Source organism: Sorex araneus, chromosome 2 (genome assembly GCF_027595985.1).
Source record: "Sorex araneus isolate mSorAra2 chromosome 2, mSorAra2.pri, whole genome shotgun sequence".
Lineage (NCBI taxonomy): Eukaryota > Metazoa > Chordata > Mammalia > Eulipotyphla > Soricidae > Sorex > Sorex araneus.
The window spans coordinates 359,144,634-359,164,675 of NC_073303.1; the positions used below are offsets into that span (position 1 = coordinate 359,144,634).

Sequence of the window (20,042 nt, forward strand, 5' to 3'; positions counted from 1 at the left end):
CTGAGACCAGAGCCAGGAGTAAACGTGAAGAACTGCCAGGTGTGGCCCCAAAAAACAAAACAAAAAAATTCTGGGTGGGTAGTAGCTAAAAGGATAAAAGAAAAGAATACAGTACATTTCAAAACTCAAGGTAATTATTATGTCTAGCATATGCAAATGACCTCCCACACATCTGTTTTCAATCATACAGAAAACTACCAGTTGCAGAATTCTGCCCACTTTATTTATCCCGGGACTTGTTTCCTTGAGTGGAGTTCTCCACAAATCTAGCAGAAACTGCAAGGTTTCCGGTTTCTGGTTTTTACTCTCCATATTTTCCAATTACTTTTCTATTTTTCTCGTCATTGCTCAGATTCAGTAAATAGTACATGTGATAAGGCACCAAGTACCTGGAACACCAAAGGAACATGTTACTTGCCCTATCACCTTTCCCGGTACTGATGTATATCTTGGATAAGAGGACTTTCCTGTTCAAACTTGTGTTGTTTTAGATTTTTCTACTTTCTGGATGTTCGTGGGGAGAATGAAAGAACCGATGCTTAGAGACAGGGTTCTCTTTAGCAAATGGAGCTGGAATCTGAGAGAGCTTGATTAGAAATATAACTAACAAGAAATATAATAAGCAAAGTATGTGCTGTTCAGCCATTCCATGGAAGGATAATTTTGGGTGGGGCCATACTGACCAATATTCATGGGTTACTCCTGGCCCTGCTCTCAGGAATCACTTCTGATGGTGGGTTGAGGGACCATCTGAAATCCTAGAGATTGAATTTGGATCAGCTGTGTGCAAGGCAAGCACCCTACCCACTGTACTAGCACTCTGGCCCTCATTGATGGATAATCTGGGGATGATCAAAGGAAGATTTTTGAAAATCCAGAAGAAGTATATGGAGGGCGTGAGGGATGTGTGCTTGTATATTCTCCAGACAACAACCTTGGGTGGTGGTGATGGTGAGGGGTTTACTTTTTTTTTTTTTTTGCATCTAATGGTTTGTTTTCTTGCTTATTTTCACTATAGGCAAGAGCATGCTTTGGGAGGTTGCTCTTTGCTTTTTTCTTTGTTTGGGGGTCTCATCTTGCAGTGCTCAGAGTTTATTTGTGGCTATGTGCTCAGGGATCACTCTTGTGAACTGCTGGGTGTGGCCTATACAAATTTAAAGTCTGATATCTAATAGGACTGGTTGAAGGGCATGCAAACGAATATAGTAATAATACTATCACTTTGGGCCTGATATCCTCAATAACTATTGAGACTCAAAAGCAACGTGGGAGAAATTAAGTCTCATGACAGGAAACACGATTATTCATATGTAAATAGTTTTGAGAGAGAGAGACACAGAAAGAGAGAGAGAGAGAGAGAGAGAGAGAGAGAGAGAGAGAGAGAGAAGCAAGCATACTTTTGAGCTGGTATGTGGACAATGCCAGAGGCTGCTGTGCAGTTAATGATAGCTTTTAAAAGTACTGTTAGCCCCAACAACAAAAGCCCCTACTTGAGTTGCTTTTTTCACATAGAGACCTATTTCACAAAACAATCTGGGCTGAATGTGACTCAATACTGCTGGAGTTCTGGTTATTCTGTCCTACCAATACTCTTAGAGGAAAGGCATCCAAATTCTTGCCTATTGTCATCTTATGGCCCAGTGAGGGGTGCCATGCCCCCAAACACGACTGACAAAAAGAAGGGATGACTAGGAAACTAAACAAAGTCAAAGGCAAGTGTCATTTGAGTCCGCTCTTTGGAAAAAGGCTTCCCATGGGATTTACCCTTCAGCGTGAGAGTCTTCTATGTCTCTAGTTGGGACCCCTCGGTCTGCTCTGTCCCACAGACACATCAAAAACACACACACACATAGGAACAATATGAGTAATTTTAATTTTTGTCTGGCAGCCACATTATAGAAAGACAAAAGAGAAACTGAATTGGTTTTAGTATATTTCACTTGACCTAAACGATCACAATTATTTCAGTGTACTATTGGTGTATTTTTATTTTTAATTTTTTTTTTAAAATTTTATTATTTATTTTATTTTTTATTGAATCACAGTGAGATACATTACAAGGTTGGTCATGATTGGATTTAAGTTAAATAGTGTTCTAACACCCATTCCTTCACCAGTGTACATTTCCCACCACCAGTGTCTCCAGTTTCCCTCCTTCATCCTCTGCCTGCCTAGGTGACAAGTACTTTTCTTCTTTCCCTCTCTCTGTCTCTCTGTCTGTCTGTCTCTGTGTCTGTCTCTCTGTCTCTCTCTCTGTGTCTCTGTCTCTCTCTCTCCCATTGTGGTTTGCAATACAAACACTGAGAGGTTATCATGTTTGTTCCTTTCCCTACAGCCCACAGTTCTTACTATTTCCAATTATTATTGCCATAGTGGTTCCTTCTCTATCCCAACTGCCTTCTGCCCAAGTACCTGAAGCCGACTTCCAACTGTGGACCTATCCTCCTGGTTCTTGTTTCTACTGTCCTTGGGTATTAGTTTAATAGTATGTGGGGTTTTTTGTACCACAAATGAGTGTAATCATTCTATGTCTGTCCCTCTCCTTCAAACTCATTTCACTCAGCATGATACTCTCTATGTTCACCTACTTTTAAGCAAATTTCATGACTTCATTTTTCCTAACAGCTGCATAGTATTCCATCATGTAGATGTTCATTTCTTCTCCTTATTTTTTGGTAGGGTTGGATTTTTTTTTTTTTTTTTTGCTTTTTGGGTCACACCTGGCGATGCACAGGGGTTGCTCCTGGCTCTGCACTCAGGAACCATATTGGTGTATTTTTAAATGAAGACTTTTTTTGGCTTGGTTTTCAAACTTGTTATGTATCACAACTTAGACTAGCCACACTAGAAGGGTTTAACAGTTGTAGGCCACTATCTTAGACCGGAAGTCTCAGAGCAATCAGTGAAGAGACTGAGGAGAAGTGCCGTGAGGTGGGGGACAGCCCAACAGCAAGGCTGCTCCAACACACTGACAGATGTTTCATATAGCAGGGGATGAACTGATAACATCTATGATGGTTTCACAATCTTTCAACTGGAGTTATGTTAACATAAGGGAAATTACCAAAGACAAAATTTTGTCTCTTCTATCATTACTTGTGTGTGTGTGCGTGAGAGAGAGAGAGAGAGAGAGAGAGAGAGAGAGAGAGAGAGAGAGAGAGAGAGAGTGTAGTGGGAACACAGTCTCAGACATTCAAGGCATCTGCTTAACCACCGAGTCACATCCTTAACTCCTCCTGGAATTTAAGCATGTATATGATGATGATGATGGTTTTCCAAGTTTCTCTCATTGAGCTTGCTGGATCTTGCCCGTTTCTGGTGAGCAGGGTTATTTGAGGTCATCTTTCATGGGCCCTCTTTGACTGTGGTAGTTACTGGAGCAGCCATACCTATCATTTATCATCTAACTACAGAGCTCAACATGCCCCACCCTTCGCTGCTCTGAGTGGCTCCGGATTCTACACAGCTGTCAAAACCTTGAGGGGGGAACAAACGCCCCCCCCTTTTTTTTCTGCTTTTTGGGTCACTCCTGACTCATGCACTCAAGAATTACTCCTGGTCGGTGCCCAGGGGACCATATGGGATGCTGGAAATCAAACCAGGGTCGGCTTTGTGCAAGGCAAACACCCTACCCACTGTGCTATCACTCCAGCCTCAAAGTCCCTTTTCTTAACTTCTGTTCACATCCTGTTTTTCTTATTCCCTCTGCCTTGCCTCTTCATCCTTTACACATTTTTTTTGCGAAGTATTATCACGGGGCTTTCAGAGTACACAAGGCCCAACTGCGGTAAAGAAATTTTTTGTGATCTCTCCTACCAGTCAAGTGCAGAAACACACCACCACAAACTAACGCCGGGTAAGGACAGGCGTACCAAGATGCGGTTTCTGTTGCTTCCAAGATGACAATTCAGTGTCCCAGTACTTTACTGAGACAGAAAACATTAGAAGTCTATTTATGGCAATCGTGACAGTAGGGATAATTGGCCAATTCCCGGCGGGTCAATAACGGTGCCAGCCCGGGCGGAGAGGCCACGCAGGTTGCAGAAGAGCGAGTTCTACACGCGCAAACACAGGGCATGAAGAAGGCTTGCTGCAAGTGGAGGGCCCAGCGTTTCCTGGGGCCTTGCTCTCCTGCTTCCCCTTCCCCAGGCCCAGGGCTGCAGGCGCGGCTCCATCTTCTCTCCCAGGCTCCGCCTTGCTGCCTAGGGGCGCTGCAAACTCCCCACTCTCCCGGGTCTCGGGCCGCCTGGAGACTGGTACCCTCCGACATGCCCTCCCCCCCTCCGGGGGCCGCGGCGCGCCTGCGCAGAACCTCCTCTCGCGCGAACGCGCTGCCATCACCCCCTGACAACCCCGCGCCCGAAGCCGGGGATGCGAGGTCCGCGGTGACCCAGCCCGGGCGCCCTCCTGGGTGCAGCGCCCGGCCTCCGCTGTCCGTCCGGGCTGCTCCTCCTCCTCCTCCTCCTCCTCGGCCCAGCTCGGGATCGCGTGCACGCGGGCGCGCGCCCGGCCTCCAAACAGTCACCTCGAGCCGCGCGCCCGGAGAAGGCGGCCCCGCAGGACAGGAACCCGAACGCGCGGGCCGCGGGGCGGCCAGGCGGAGCCCCGCCCCCCGGGGCCGGGGTCCCGCCTCCCCATTGGCCCGCGCGCCTGTCCGTCTCCGCCCATGGGGCTCGGCCGGCTCTTCTCCCGGCTCGGGCTCCTCACTCGGCCGCTCTCGGGCTGCTGCCTCTTGGGCTGGTGTCCGGCTGCCCACGCCAGTCCCGGGCGGAGCTGGCGCCGGCTCGCGCGGAGCTCGGGCGAGGGGACGGCGGGCCCGGGCGGCAGCTGAGCATCGCCTGCGTGGGCGGCAGGGCCGCGGCCTCTGTGCTCGGCAGCACCACCTGTCGCGGGGCCGGGACGTCGGGTAAGGCGCGGGGCGGCCTGGCGCGGCGGGGCCCCCGGCCGGGGCAGCGGGCAGCGGGCAGCGCCGGGGGAGCCCCGCGGCCGGCCGGGTCCTCGCCGGGCGGCGGCGGCGGCGGGGTGCGGGGTGCGGGAGGCGGGAGGCGGGAGGCGCTGGCTCGTCCTCCAGGCTGGAAGCGCGGAAAGCGGTCAGGTCGCGGTGACCGCCCCGCTTGCCCCTCACCTACCCCCGCCCCCACCCCCAGCCCAACCGTCCGCGGCTGTCCCCCGGCGCACGGGTTTGGGGGCGCGCAACTTCCCGGGTCCCTGGGGGCCCCGGCGCCCTCCTGCCGCCCGGCGTGAGGCCCTGGGGCCTCCCCGACGCGAGCATCTCTCCCTCCTCCCCGCCCCCTCGCGCCCCTGGCCGGCCGGTTTGGTGGCTCCAAGGCACGAGCGGAGCCCACGGGTCTCGCTTTCTGCACGCACCGATTCCGGGGCGGGCGGCGCGCGGCGGCGCGTGTCCGTGCGTCCGCTCGCCGGTTTGTCGCCCCGTGCCGCGCTTGGAAGGAAGTTGTTGTTGCAGGCTAGAAAGTTCCAAGATTGGAACGGTTCGGTCCCTTCAGTCCGAAATGGCATCGGTGGCAACCCCGGGATCGGCAGGTGTTTGGCGCCGGCGATGACCATCGCCCGCCCGCGAGGTGCCTGCCACCTACCCGTGCGCGGTCCGGGACTTTGACTTTTCGTGGGTTTGCCGACCTGTCCTCCAAAATCGGGTGGTTGCCTCGGCAAGAGGTGCAATCAGAACAAACTCTTTTGTTTTTTATTCATTTATTTATTTATTTATTTATTTATTTAAAACCAGAGGGCTTCCCTGTAAAATGCATCTTCTGTCTGCGTGATTGACCTCACTTGTGTTTGGTTTGGGGGTCATACCCGGCTGTGCTCGGGGCTTACTCCTGACTCAGGAATTAATTAGTGCCGGTGGGGCTCCGGGGACCGCATGGAACGAGGGCACTGAACGTTGGCCGGGTGCAAGGCAGGCGCGCTACCCGCTGCTGTACTTATCCCTCCGGCCCCTGATTTACCTTCCTAATATTTGTGGCCACTACTTTTAAACAAGGAAGCTAATTGCCATTTCTTTTCGTTTCCATGGAAGAAGCATGTGTTGTTAAGTATGGGCTGGGCACTGTTTTCTCTGTGAATAGTCTGCATATAACTCTCTTAAGGTTGGTACTTTTCATCATCTCCAGTTTACAGATGAAGAAATTGAGGCCTAGGAAGGTAAAGTAACTTGTCAACAATCAAAGTTTTTAAGTGGCACTGCCTGGCTGTATTCAAACTCAGGCAATTTAATTAACCACCACCACCACCAACGAAAAGAACCCATATCTCTTAAGCCCATATCTCTTCATGCACCTTAAACATTAGTCATGTTATGAAGCGAATTGTTATGAGGCTATTTTGTCATTCTGATGACAAAAATTTTCCTCTTTAGCTCTTAAGTTTTGTTCTTTAGTTTCCAAATATTCTGGAAGTTAAAGAAGTCCTACCTGATACCTGGGCATAGATGCGTATAATAGTAGTCACACAGAAGTTACATAGCCTGCCTGTTCTGCCTGTACTCTATTCTGTCTACAGATCTATGTACATATAATGTATAGATTATGTAGCTGCACAAAATATAAATCCATAATCTATTTTTATATATACATTTATCCTTTGTGTAATTACTGTGGTTGAGTTATGTGTTGCTCTATTATGTGGTCTGGAGAAATACAGGAAAAACAGTTTAACCTGTTTTACGCTGTTGGACCTTTACATAATTAACTTTGAGCACTGACTTGTGTGTCTCACTTATTTTCTGTTTGTTTATTGAGTGCTGGGAGTTGAGTTTAGGGTCTTAAACATGCAAGGAAGTGTTCTGCTGTGAGCCATGTCCTCAGCAAAGAGTTAGCCTTCCTCAGAAATCACTGGGAAAGGGTGGGCTGCTCTTTTTGTAGTTTTGCATTCTCTTTAGAATTGAAACTTACTGTTGGAGGGTGGTGAGGAAGTCTAGTGGTCTCTCAGATTGGGGAGGATTTGGACACTTTGAAAATAAGTATGGTGGTAATATGTATTTTTGAGAGCTGTGAAGTGCTCCTCTAAAGCAAATACAGTAAATCAGTATTACTTCAATAAAAATGAGTAAAATAAACTAATTTTTAAAGTATACTTAACAAAGAAGTATCTTTTTCTGTGAATGAAATGCTTTAGGGTTATATATCCTCAGACGGTGTTTGTGTAGTCTCTTTTGGTCTCAGTAAGTTTGTTTAAAGAACATACATTTTAAAATTTCTAAGGAAAAACTGTTAGCATTTGAGAATTTCTTTTGTAAATCTTTTAGTAAATTGATTCCTCCTCGGGTGCTGTTTATGCATAACCTGTCTTTAATTTTATTTAAAAATAAGCTATTTAAAAATAATTTTTATTAAAAGAAAAATAATTTATGTTGGTGAGTTTCAGACAAATTTAATAGCCATATTTTAAAACTGAAACCAAAAACCTACCCTTACTTACTAAAGATCAGTTTCAAAGGACAGAATTTATATTAAATAACCAGAATTATAATGATTTTGTTTTATAAAAAAGAAGTAATTATTATAAGTTTTTGTAGTGGCCAGGGAGATGGCTCAATGGGCCGAGCATGTGCTTTGTATGCTGGAGGTCCTGTCTGATCCCCAGCACGGCATGGTCCCCTGAGCCCTACCAGGTGGGACCTAAAAATAAAAGTGAACTGAAAATCACCATTTTGATTATATAGCTGCATATTATACCGCCTCTGATAGTTCAGTGGAAATGAAATATATTTTTATTTTAAGATGACATTTGATTGTTCCCTGGATCCGTATGCCATCCAAAGTCTCACTTTGATCCAGGTATCTGATTTGAAATAGTTTAAATAAATTTTAATAATGATTCTCCTCACAGACCCACCATGGGTTTTGAAGTAGAAGATGTTGATGCAGGAACTAACAGGCATTTAGTTCTGACTGCTTGGCCTGTGACTGCTAATAACAGTAATGTGGAGATAGCTGACAGGAGTCGAGCTGTTGGCACCGTGATAAGCATCTTGCGTGGATTATCTCATTCAGATCTGGAACCAGCCTACTTTCTAGGTCCTGATGTTTATCATCCTCACCTGAGTGATGAGGAAACAGTAACTCGGGGAGACTGAGGCTTTAATTTATTCTAGGTAGCAGAGCTGGTCGTGGCACAGCCAGAATTTAAAAACCCTGCTGTTTAATTCTAGAGTTGTGTTTCACCTTTCAGCTAGACTGCCTTGCTTGGGGCTCTGTTGGATAAAGCTTCAAGTCAAGTTACTCAGTTTCTTTATGATGATACGATTCTGGAATCTTCATACTTTGGGGGTGGGTGAAGCTCAAGAACCATTCTAGACTTAGCGCCTAAGGGTCTCTCCTGGGGGGTCTCAAGGCACCATTCAGTGCTAGATTGAACAGAGCCTCCCCTACCGCATGCGAAGCAAGTGCTCCAGCCTTTGAGCCACTGCTACTGCTCTAGGCCTTGATACTTTATATAGCACCATTTTAACACATAGCTCTGTGAAAAATAATTCCCTTCCTCTGTCTTAATTGATGGAAAAAGTGAGACTTCTGAATCATTGTTCCTGCGAATGAAATGGGTTGGTACTCAGACTTTTGGACTTCGTGGTCCATTAAAATATATAGTGGCCATTTTACATGAATTATAGTAAAAGTATTTGTGATTTTATGATACTGCATTTAGCAAAATACTGTCTGCAAAAATGTAGATATATAGTGTGTGTATGTGTAATTAGGGCGTCGCTGAGACCAAACAGAAGATCTCTAAGTTTTAATCTCTCGAGGTTAAAGAGCTTGTTAAAAGGTCTCCAAATGACCACGCCCATACTTTCTGGAAAGAAAGGTATTTTGCCACCAGAAGGTAGGATGATCATGATTAGAAACTAAAAATAAAATCTTGATAGTGAAAAAAGTCACATTGTTTGAATTGTTCTCATTTAGTCATAGAGTAGTGAAAAATGTATGCCAATGCCAACCACACCGATTCCAGGGGCCTTTGGAGAATGCCTAGGTAACACAACTGATTCTAAACTAGCAATTAGTGGAGTCCAGATTCAAACTCAAGGCTGTCTGACTGTAAAGATTGTGCTCACTAAGTCGTGACCTCTCTGTAATTTGGTCTCTAATTAATGCATTGACCTTCTCCTTTCTATCCCCAGGTATGGGGCCAAGGAGAGTAATCTCCAGCAGCCAATGGCCTGGCAGTTTTCAGTTTATAAACACCACCAGAGAGTGAGTTCCACTGCCTGCAAGGCCTAGGCAGTGTGAATGGCACACCAGGGAAGAAACCACAGATAATCTCAGTATCCAAGAAACGCTCTAGTAAGCAGCTTGATTTTACATGTTTATTCAAAATTAGTAGCCCCAACTCTTTTTTTTTTTTTTTGTTTCTGTTTTTACCCAGCTCCTCCTTCCTGTTCTTCCGTCATTCTGTGGAACATACTGAGTTAGATGTAGTGTTTTTTCCACTTCATCTTACTGCCTCCAGCTGTTACAATGCCAACTTGTCTGTTTGTCTGTCTTGCCTGTCTTGTCTGTCTCTCAGTCTTTATTTTGATTTTGGCAGAAATTTTATTCCTTGTTTTTTTTTTTCTTGCTTATTTCAAAAACTATTAAAAGTACCTTTATGTTTTAATTTCTGTTAGTAATAAAGTAGTACCCTGATATAATGCACTATCCTTATTCTTTAATTGTAATATCATTTTGCATTTACTGTTCTGCTGTTTGGTTCATCACAGTTATCTATGAGGTAGATTTACTGGGTATTGGAAACTGAATTCTCAGGCCTTCTGCAGTTGTAAGAGCCAAATTAGCGATGCAGAGGCAGAGGATAGGAAACGCCTGTTCTCTCCATAGCTGGTAAGGGAATCTATATCCTGACTGGGTGAGGCCATCCATCCTACTCCACATCACAGAGCTAATTCATGGGTTGCCTCTCAGCTGAGTTTGGTGTAATGTTCTGTTTCTGAGGTGCAGAAACACTAGCACAGAAACTAATGTAGAAAGTAGTTGTAGGCAGTAAGCTCTTTACATATTATTTAGACATAAACTTGAAAGTCGATGAACAACAGGACGATAGTGCTACAGTGCTAAACTTGAAAATATCTCCACTGGGTTGGTTTCTGAACATACAATACATATGGAAACATCACCAAAGATCTAATTTTTAAAAAATCTGAGTTTACAGACAGAAATTATGCTATCAAAGAATTAAAAATTTTATACCCACCACTAAAGGCAGATGTTTTAAAAGTATTTAAAGAAACAGGCAGAAAAAGGTGAATATTAAAAAAAAAACCCAAATAGACATAATATGGGGCGGGGGGGGGAAGGCTTATCAGAAATAGTGAAGAGAATGATGAGATTTTTAAATATTAGATGTGGCTGGATCCATAGTACAGTGGTGAGGCATTTGCCTTATACGGAGCCAATCTGGGTTCAGTCCTGGTACCTCCTGGTCTCCCAAGCCCACCAGGAGTGATCCCTGAGCACAACCAGGAGCACTGCTGGGGGTGTCCCCAAAACAAAAAAAAATAATAATTTTTAGAAAATATTGAAGAAATCTTTCAATTATAGAAATGAAGTTTTTAATTAAAAATGTAGAATTTATAAGGGAAATAGAACTTTAAAGATTTAAAGCATAACCAGAGGCTCAGGGACTGAAAAATTTGGACTATGAAGTGAAAACAAGATTTAGAATATTCCACTGCCTCTAACTAGCCATGTGATATTGGGCGTGTCAGTCACTGTCGAACTTTAGTTTTCTCATTTAAATTTAGAGATTTAAAGTTGATGCGAAGCGATAGCACAGCGGGTAGGGCATTTGCCTTGCACGCAACCGACCTGGTACAATTCCTCCGCCCCTCTCAGCCTGGCAAGCTACTGAGAGTATCCCACCCACAAGACAGAGCCTGGCAAGCTCCCCGTGCGTATTCGATATGCCAAAAACAGTAACAAGTCTCACCATGGAGACGTTACCGGTGCCCGCTCGAGCAAATCCATGAACAACAGGATGACAGTGCTACAGTGCAGTGCCAGTTGCCGATTTCTTTCTCTTTTTACCATTTCCCTGGTGCTCTACATTCTTTGTCAGTGTTTCTTTAAAGGTCATTCTTGATTCTGAAGTTTCTTCTGCACAGATGTGACTAAAGTAGCTACTACTGTCTCCCCTGGCTGCCTTCTGCAGTGCTTTTCTCTTTGTCTTAAACTAGAAAAACCTTCCAAATCATGGACATATTCCTCCATTCATTTTCCTGTGTGCCTGAGAATGTTAAACTAAATTCTAGGACTATAACAGTGAAATATTATCACACACACACACACACACACACACACACACACACACACACACACACAGACACACACGCACCCGCCATTCCCAGGAGGCGGGTGGAAGCTTTCCAAGCAGCCCCAGGGAGCCAGGGGCCACTTATGGAGACTCTGGCCAATTCAGCAGGACAGTTCAGTGCTACTAGGGCTCAGCAGTGCTCTGGGCTTCTAGAGCTCTGTGTCGGTGGTGGGCTGGGAACCCGCAAGGGTCTCCGCATATACAGAGCATGCACCCTCGACCCCACCCAAGCCATCTTCCCTGCCATGTGAATAATTTCTTTCTTAGGTTGTTTGGGTTTTGTTGTTGTTTTTTATTTGTTTGTTTTTTAGGTTTGGGTTGTTCCTGGCAGTGCTCAGGAATTACTCCTGGCTCTGTACTCAGGAATTACTGTTTGTGGTGCTTGTAGAACCGAATGATATGCAGGAATCAAACCCAGGTTGCTGCATGCCTGGCAAGCACCCTACCTGCTGTGCTGTCACTCTGGCCCCGAGTGAAATATTGTGTTGACAGACTTCCAGTACTGCACGTTTAATCTCAGAATCATCATCCATACCAATGTGTGTTGTTGGGAGGCTAACCCTCCTGCAGATGGTCTTGAAACAGGACATCAGTTCTTTAGAAATTGGTGGATGAAGTAATGGTTAATACGGGAGGCAGAAAACAGCTTCATCCATTTCCTACAAGCTTAGTGTTTCAGGGTCCAAGAATAAATGTTCATGATGACATACTTATTCAAACTCTTGATCCCTGAATTGAAAATTATAGATATAAACCAGAAATAGTTCAGCCACTGCCACTCCACCCCTCAATTTGTGTGTGTGTGTGTGTGTGTGTGTGTGTGAGACGTTTAGGTTTTGTGGACTTTGTGCATCTTTGTTATGTTCTGTTCTTTTAAAATTTATGAAAAGTAAAAACCATTTTTAGCTAGCAGGTCTTATAAAATGAGACCTTGCTACCCATTTACAAAGTTTAGAAATTTATATCAACTTCTAAAATGTCTTTTAATAGCTTTGAATTTCTTCTCAGAAGGGAATGCTTCCGGCGAATGGAGAGAGAAGATAAGCTAAGAGTCTTTTCTTGGAATGTCATTAGGTACATAGGTAAAGGTTGGATCATATCGCCCAAACCTTTAATCTACTGCTCTGTCCATCTTCCCTGAGATCTTACACAATTAGAATGCTACTCTAGCATTTATTAGCATATTTGATATTTCTGTTTGTCTTTTGAAATATTGTTTTGGAAATCACCTCAGACATTTGGTTGCGTCATACATCATATTTGACCCTTAATACTTCAAGGACAAGACTATCTCTTATATAAGTTGTCAAATTCAGGAGCTTGAAATTGTATAGCAAATCTGTTTGAACTGTATTAAATCTTTCAGTTTTGCAGTTATCCCAGTAATGTCCTTTATAGTAGTATTTTTTACTGTGTAGTACAGACTTTGGCAGATTTTTGGTTTGGGCTTAAATTTGCAGTAATTGAGCTCAGGGGCATAGGTCACCTGTTCTATCCCTGCAGCAGTGAAACAACAAAGCTATGACTCCTGAGTTACTGTCTTGAATATCATTAACATATTTTAAAGAACCTATTAGTTATGTTGCGGTGGTATGTCTCATCATTCTTTTTTCTATTAGTGAACCACTAGGGGTACCGTTACAGACTTTCATGTTTGCGTTTCAGTCATACAATGATCAAGTACCTATCCCTCTACCAGTGCCCATTTCCACCACCAGTGGTCCCTGCATCTCTCCCACCACCCCCACCCTGTTCCCCCCCTCTGTGGCAGGGCATTCCCTTTCTCTCTCTCTCTCTCTCTCTCTCTCTCTCTCTCTCTCTCTCTCTCTCTCTCTCTCTCTCTCTCTCTCTCTCTCCTCTCTCTCTCTCTCTCCTCTCTCTCTCTCCTCTCTCTCCCCTCTCCCCCCTCCTTTTGGGTGTTGTGGTTTGCAGTAGAGGTATTAAGTGGCCATCATGTTTGGTCTATAATCTACTTTCAGCCTGCCTCTCCCATCCGGAGCAGGCCCTCCTAGCACCCTTTACTTGGTGGTCCCTTCTCTATCTGAGCTGCCTTTCCCCCCAGCACGTGAGACTGACTTCTAAGCTTTGGAGTAATCCTCCTGGTACTTACCTCTGCTGTTTTGGGCTGTTAGTGTCCCATTCTGTTACTTTACATGCCACAAATGAGTGCAATATTTCTGTGTGTCCCTCTCTTTGTGACTCCTTTCACTTAACATGATATTTTCCATGTTGTTCCACCTATATACAAATTTCATTACTTCATCTTTTCTAACAGCTGCATAGTGTTCCGTTGTGTAGATTTACCAAAGTTTCTTTAACTAGTCATTTGTTCTTGGGCACTCAGGTTTTATCCAGATTCTGTCTATTGTAAACAGTGCTGCAGTGAACTGTTATTTCTGCAGATGTTATTTCTACTATACTTTTTTGCATCTCCGGGATATATTCCCAGAAGTGGTATTGCTGGGTCAAATGGAAGCTCGATTTCTAATTTTTTGAGAAGCATCCATACTATTTTCCAAAAGGGCTGAGCCATTCGGCATCCCACCAGCAGTCTCTGCGTGGTTGATTTCTATCTTCAGTGCATCGTGGTCTGCAAAGGCAGTTGATACAATTTCTATCTTCCTGATTCTATTGTGGTATGTTATGTGACCCAGCACATGGTCTATTTTGGAAAATGTTCCTTGTGCATTGGGGAAAAAAAGTGTATTCTTTCTTTTTGGGATGCAAAGCAGATCTATCTGCTGTATAGATCTATTAGCCCTTTCTTCTATCTCTTCCTTCAAAGCCAGGATTTCCTTGCTGAGTTTTAATCTTGTAGATCTAATAGGGCAGTGTTGAAGTCTCCAGCTACTATTGTTTTGTCAGTAATGTCCTTGTTAAAATCTGTTAGCAGTTGTTTTAAATATTTAGCTGGTCCCTCATCAGGTACGTACATGTTTAGGAGTGTGATTTCTTCCTATGCTGTACATATCCTTGACTAGTAAAAATTGGCCTTCACTGTCCCTTCTAATCTTTTTCAACCTGAAATCTATGTTGTTGAATGCTAGTATGGTAACCCCAGCTTTTTTGAGGGAGTTGTTTGCTTTGCCTGTTCAGATGTGTTTTTTTTTTTAGGCAGCAGAATGTTGGGTTTAGTTTCCAAATCCATTTTGCCACTCTGTGTCTCTTAATTAGTGCATTTAGATCATTGACATTGAAGGAGATTATTGTTATGGGTTTTGTGCCATCTTTCTGTAGGGGTTTGTTGGGCTTGTAGGGTTTTTTCATGTCTTACAGTAGCCCATTTAGTCTTTTTAAGTTTGGTTTTGAGTCTGTGAAGTTCCTGAGCTGTTTATCCATGAAATAGTCTATTGTTCCTTCAAGTTTGAGTGAGAGTTTAGCCAGATAAAGTATTCTTGGTAAGGCGTTCATTTCATTGAGGTTTTTCACTATATCCCCCCATTGTCTTCGGGTTTGGAGGGTTTCCTTTGATAGGTCTGCTATAAATCTAAGGGGTGCTCCTTTGTATGTGATTTCCTTCTTTGATCTTATTGCTTGCAGTATTGTGTCTCTGTGTGTTACATCCATTATTCTGACTATGATATGTCTAGGAGTCTTTACTAGGGTCTCTTTTAGCTGGCACTCTTCGGGCTCCTTGGATCTGGATGCCTGCCTTCTCCAGCTTTGGGAACTTTGCAGCAATGATATTTTTAACTGTGGCTTTTTCACTGAGGTTGTCTCCCTGTCCTTCTGGTCCTCTGATGATTCTAATGTTGTTCCTCTTGAAATCATCCCCTAGGTCTCTGATTCACCTAAGAGCTATTTTGAGGTCTTTTCCCATTGTTGCCTGTAAACTTCCTGCAGCTCATCTTCAAGCTCACTGATTCTGTCTTCGGCTGTGGCCATTTCTACTATTGACAGCACCCACTGAGTTTTTAATTTCATCTACAGAATTATTAATTCGTGACACTTTGTAGCTTTTTCATTTCTGCTCTCATTTCTTCCTGTATATTCTCGACTGTCCATTCCATTGTTTCTTTCATGTCCTCCTTTAATTTCCTGGATCTTTGCTGAGCCATTTCTTTGAGTTCATTGAACATCTCAATATTTCATCTCTGAATTCTGTATCGGAGAGGTCGTATTTGTGGGTAATGCTTGTTGAGCTGCCTGGACCCTTTTCATCATCTTCTCCTTGTGGTGGGGATTTTCGTTGTTTCTTCATGTTTTTGTAGTAGTGTGGTGGTGGAACCTTCCAGTTCACTATCAGTATAGCCCTCTTCCTCTCAGGGGCTCCTCAGCGGCTTAGGCGAGGTCTCTAGTGAAGCTTCGGAGGATGTGTTCTTTTATATTGGGCTTGTAGAGCTTTTAGTGCAATTGGAATACGCTACTGGACTATTGTCCTAATGTGTTTGATATGACCGGGATAATCTCTGCAGAATTGGGTGATGGAAATGAAGATGTGATTTCCAAGTGCCAGGAAAGGGGAAAATAATAAGCGGCATCCCGCTTCTGCGGAGGCCACACCCACAACCGCGATGGGGGGGTGGGGGCGGGTGACCTGGGAAAGGGAGAAAACCGGGAGCCGTGCTGAGATTGGCTCAGAGGCGGATGGGATGGTGGGATGGTGCTCTGGGAGGTGCGGCGGCTCAGGGTCCGAGGAAAGGGAGACGCCCGAGGCGTGGGCACAGGGAAAGTGGCTTCCTGGGTTTGATTACTGACCTGGGAAAGGGAGAAAACCCGAGCAGCGCTGGTGGGTGGCTCAAGGGCGGATTGTCTCATCATTCTCGATGGTGCTTATAGGATTCTGTGACCTTTTTCATATGAAACATCCATGTTGTAGGAACTACTCAGAATAGTTACATCCACAAAGACAGCAGACTGCGGGGGTTAGGGGAGGGAGAAATAAGGGTTCACTGCTCACAGTGGGTATGGTATTTCTCCCGGGAGGATGAGCATTATTTTGGAAATGGATAGAGGTGATGGATTGTACATTATGGTTTTTATAAATCCTTTTTACTGCTGACTTTAAAATTGTTGTTTTTGTGTTTGATTTTATCTCCATGAATATTAACTTAAAAAATTCCAGTGTAAGTGACTGGAGGGATAGTGCGGCAGGTAGGCAGTTTGTCTTACATGTAGCTCACCAGGGGTAGATCCCCGCACTCCTTGTGGTCCCCTGAGTCCACAGGAGTGATTTCTCAATGCAGAGCCAGGAGTAAGCCCCGAGCACTGCCAGGTGTGCTCCCACCCGACCCCTGCCCCCCAAAACAAGTTTAAATGATTTTGCTCCACCCTTTTATACGATCATGGATTTCTCTGCAAATATAATCTCCACTAAAAAAAAAAAACACTTACTGCTTGATATTTGCACTGATTTGTAATGATTAAAGAAATAAACAAGTAGTACAGATTCACTTTTGGTGGGAAAATTGATGCAAAGAATCACTGCTATTTCCAGCAGTGAATGTTTAAGATTTAATACACATAAGAATTCTGTTAGGAAAAATTCCCATGTGTTTATGATAGATGTAAAAGAACAAAAACATGTTTTCTAGCCAGTTTTTCTGGTGGGGTAGGCCACACCCGGTGATGCCCAGGGGTCACTCCTGGCTCTGCACTCAGGGATTACTCTTGACAGTGCCCCGGGAACCGTATGGGATCCTGGGTATTGAACCTGGGTCAGCCCCATGCAAGGCAAATGCCCAACCCACTGTTCTATCACTCCAGACCCTCTGGCCAGTTTTTAAGTATTAAATAAATTTTCCAATGACAAAAAGAAATAATCTGTTACACTTAAACATTGACTATAATAGATGAAAATACATTAATATTCTAAATCTTGATTAGGCATCTGGGGAGCTTCTCTGTCGCCGAATGTGTATGCTCCAGGCTTTCCTGTGATTCTTTTCCACCTCTATAGCTGGAGTCTCACACTCATCTAAGATGCGTTCATTTGATTGCCTTGTTTTTTGTTTGTTTTGGGGCAATACCCAGTGGTGCTCAGGACTTACTCCTTGCGCTGTGCTCTGGGATCATTCCGGCAGGACTCAGATGATTATATGGAATATTGGGAATTGACCCAGGTTGGGGTGTAAGGTCAGCACCCACCCACTGTACTCTCTCTCCATCTTCCTTTTTTGCTTGTTTTTTTATTTGTTTATTATTATTATTATTATTAATAATAATAATCATAATAGTAGATCACCGTGAAGTTTAGCTTTGTTTTTAACCTCTAAGTTTCTTTCTCTCTTAAATGGGAGGTAGATACCTTGTAATATTAGTGTGGTTTAGAAATTGGCTAAATGTTTAGTACTTAATATATTAAAAACATCAATGACATTGGTAGAGGAAGTCTGACACTGGTTGTTAGGAGTTGAAACATTGTATACTTAAAACTTCATATTGACAGTATTGTAAATCATAGTGCCTAAATGTCTTAAGAAAAAATAGCACTGATGATTATGCAAGGATTTTTAGTATTGTAGGGAAAAGTTTACCTGTTATTACCCTTAAAACCATTACAACCTGTAAAAATATAAGTATAATTTGAAAAATACTTTCCCGTGAAAGTTAAGTTTCTAAATCTGGTTTTGATTGCCTGTTTGCTTGTTGTACATGTATTTCTATACTGTTTCACACAATGGTTTTTTGTGTTTTCCCTTTGTATTTCCTAGGTAAAAGGAAAGATGCTGTCCCGGTTAAGAGTAGTTGCCCCTCCTTGTTCTCTGGCATGTCGGCATCTAAGTACAAAAGAGAAAGGCAAGCCGCTAATGCTGAACCCAAGAACAAACAAGGTCAGTCATGGTAACATGAACATACGTTTTCCTTCTTCGTGATGAACGTTTGAGCTATGTTACACACAAGCACAAAATATTTTCTGTTCTGTAGCTAGACATTAAAAAATATTCAGAAGCATTTGCTTTTTCTGCATGAACTTTATCCAGGTGGCAAGATTCTTGGCAGCTGTTTACCCTGCAAAATGTCACCTCTCCCAACTTCTGTCACCAGAAAATGTTGGACTTGATTTTCTTGTTCTCCACCAAAAACTCCCCAGAAGAGCGGTCTGGAGAGGACTTTGCCGGGTGTGGGACCTTGAGCCAAACTCAGTTCAGTTAGGTGCTCGTCCTGTAACAATCAGCAGGACTCTTGAAAAGTGGATTGTAAAATAAAGTGATATCTAATGTCTACCCCATCTTGCATCTACCCAGATTTTATGGACACAAATTATTTTACACAAGTGTTTTTGCACGTTAATCACACTATTGCTTCAAAGGAGAGAGGCCTCTGATCTCTAGGGGTAGAAGTGATGGACATGATTAAGATGGAGGCTTTTCTTCCCAGTGATAAGGACTCCTACTGGGTTTACTTGGAAAGCACAGTCTTCTTTTTCAGTGGCAGTGATAAGTAGTTGATAAAATAATTCTTTAGATTTCTTATAGGAGGCTTGCAAAAATGATGCATTGGGTTTATTAAAATATGTAAAACTTACCTTTAGTACTATCATAACAAATTTTTAAGAGAACATTTTCAGAACAATTATTGAAATTTGAGTATGGATTACATATTGAATAATAGTACCATTTAAATATGAAGCTTAATTAGGATGTGACACAAATATCCAGACCCTAGATATTGTTTGATCCCCAGCATTTCATCGATCTCTAGTGGCAGTAGGTATGGCCCCTACGACAATAAAATAATGAATGTTAAGCTTCTTCAATGGTGCTGTGGTTAGGAGAGTAGGCTTATTGAGATTTGCACTTTAACATTTTAATGTAAACATTTTTGATGCATGCAACTAACTGTTAAATGGTTTAGAAAGTTTAGGCAAAATGTTAATCTAGGTTTCAAAGGGTGTTTGATAATTCATTGTATTATTCTTGAAACTTCCCTGTAGTTAAAATTTTTTAATCAAGGTATATATGTGAGAACACTGTATAAGTGAAACTTGACTACGAACAGCTTTGTAACTCTGTGTCTCACGGTGATTCGATAAAAAAAATTTAATTTTTTTTAAAAAAGAAAATTATGTGAATGTAAAAAATTTAAAATTTATCTTTTGTGGGGCTGGAGCAATAGCACAGTGGGTAGGGCATTTGCCTTTCATGCGGCTGACCTGTGTTCGATTCCCAGCATCCCATATGGTCCCCTGAGCACTGCCCAGGGGTAATTCCTGAGTGAAGAGCCAGGAGTAACCCCTGTGCATCGCTGGGTCTGACCCAAAAAGCAAAAAATAAAATAAATAAAATAAAATAAAATTTATCTTTTGAGAAAGGTGCATTCAATTAAATGACCTTTGAAACATCAGTCATCAAAAGTTTTCCCATTCCATTTGTTTACCACTCTAGAGGAAAAATATTTTATTACTTTGATGGCTTTGAGAGGCCAAGAGCCATACAGATACATTTCAGCACCCTGTACATAATCAGAATTCAGAAACAGTGCATTAAACACAGTTTAAGGAGATATTCTGATTTGCTTTTTTTGGCCTCACCTCGTCACAGCTTGCTTACCTGGACGCAACTCATGAAAAATCCTGTTTCCTCTAGAGTCTTTCACACCACAGTGGCCTGGGTATTGTTTTCTTTTGAAACTAATTTTCCTGTTCCTGTGGCCAGAGCTTACTCTTAGATTTGTTCTCAGACTCACTCCTGGTGGTATTCAGGGGACCGTATACAGTTTTAAGAGGATTGTTGCTATGATTAATAAATAATAATTAGAGACTGAAGAGATAG

General features: G+C 43.3%; 1 protein-coding gene across 2 annotated transcripts in view; it reads left to right on the top strand.

The window, feature by feature from the left end:
• The first annotated feature begins 4,769 nt into the window (after window positions 1–4,769).
• Window positions 4,770–20,042, top strand: part of ME2 (malic enzyme 2) — a 62,119-nt gene continuing 46,846 nt past the window's right edge. Inside the window, exons 1-3 of one of the 2 annotated variants that reach the window (XM_055125816.1) lie at window positions 4,770–4,906; window positions 9,140–9,302; window positions 17,982–18,101. In XM_055125816.1, the coding sequence (XP_054981791.1) occupies window positions 17,994–18,101 (108 nt within the window). In that variant the 5' untranslated portion in view covers window positions 4,770–4,906; window positions 9,140–9,302; window positions 17,982–17,993. The remainder of the gene's footprint in view (window positions 4,907–9,139; window positions 9,303–17,981; window positions 18,102–20,042) is intronic. The other variant, XM_055125817.1, reaches the window with a different exon arrangement.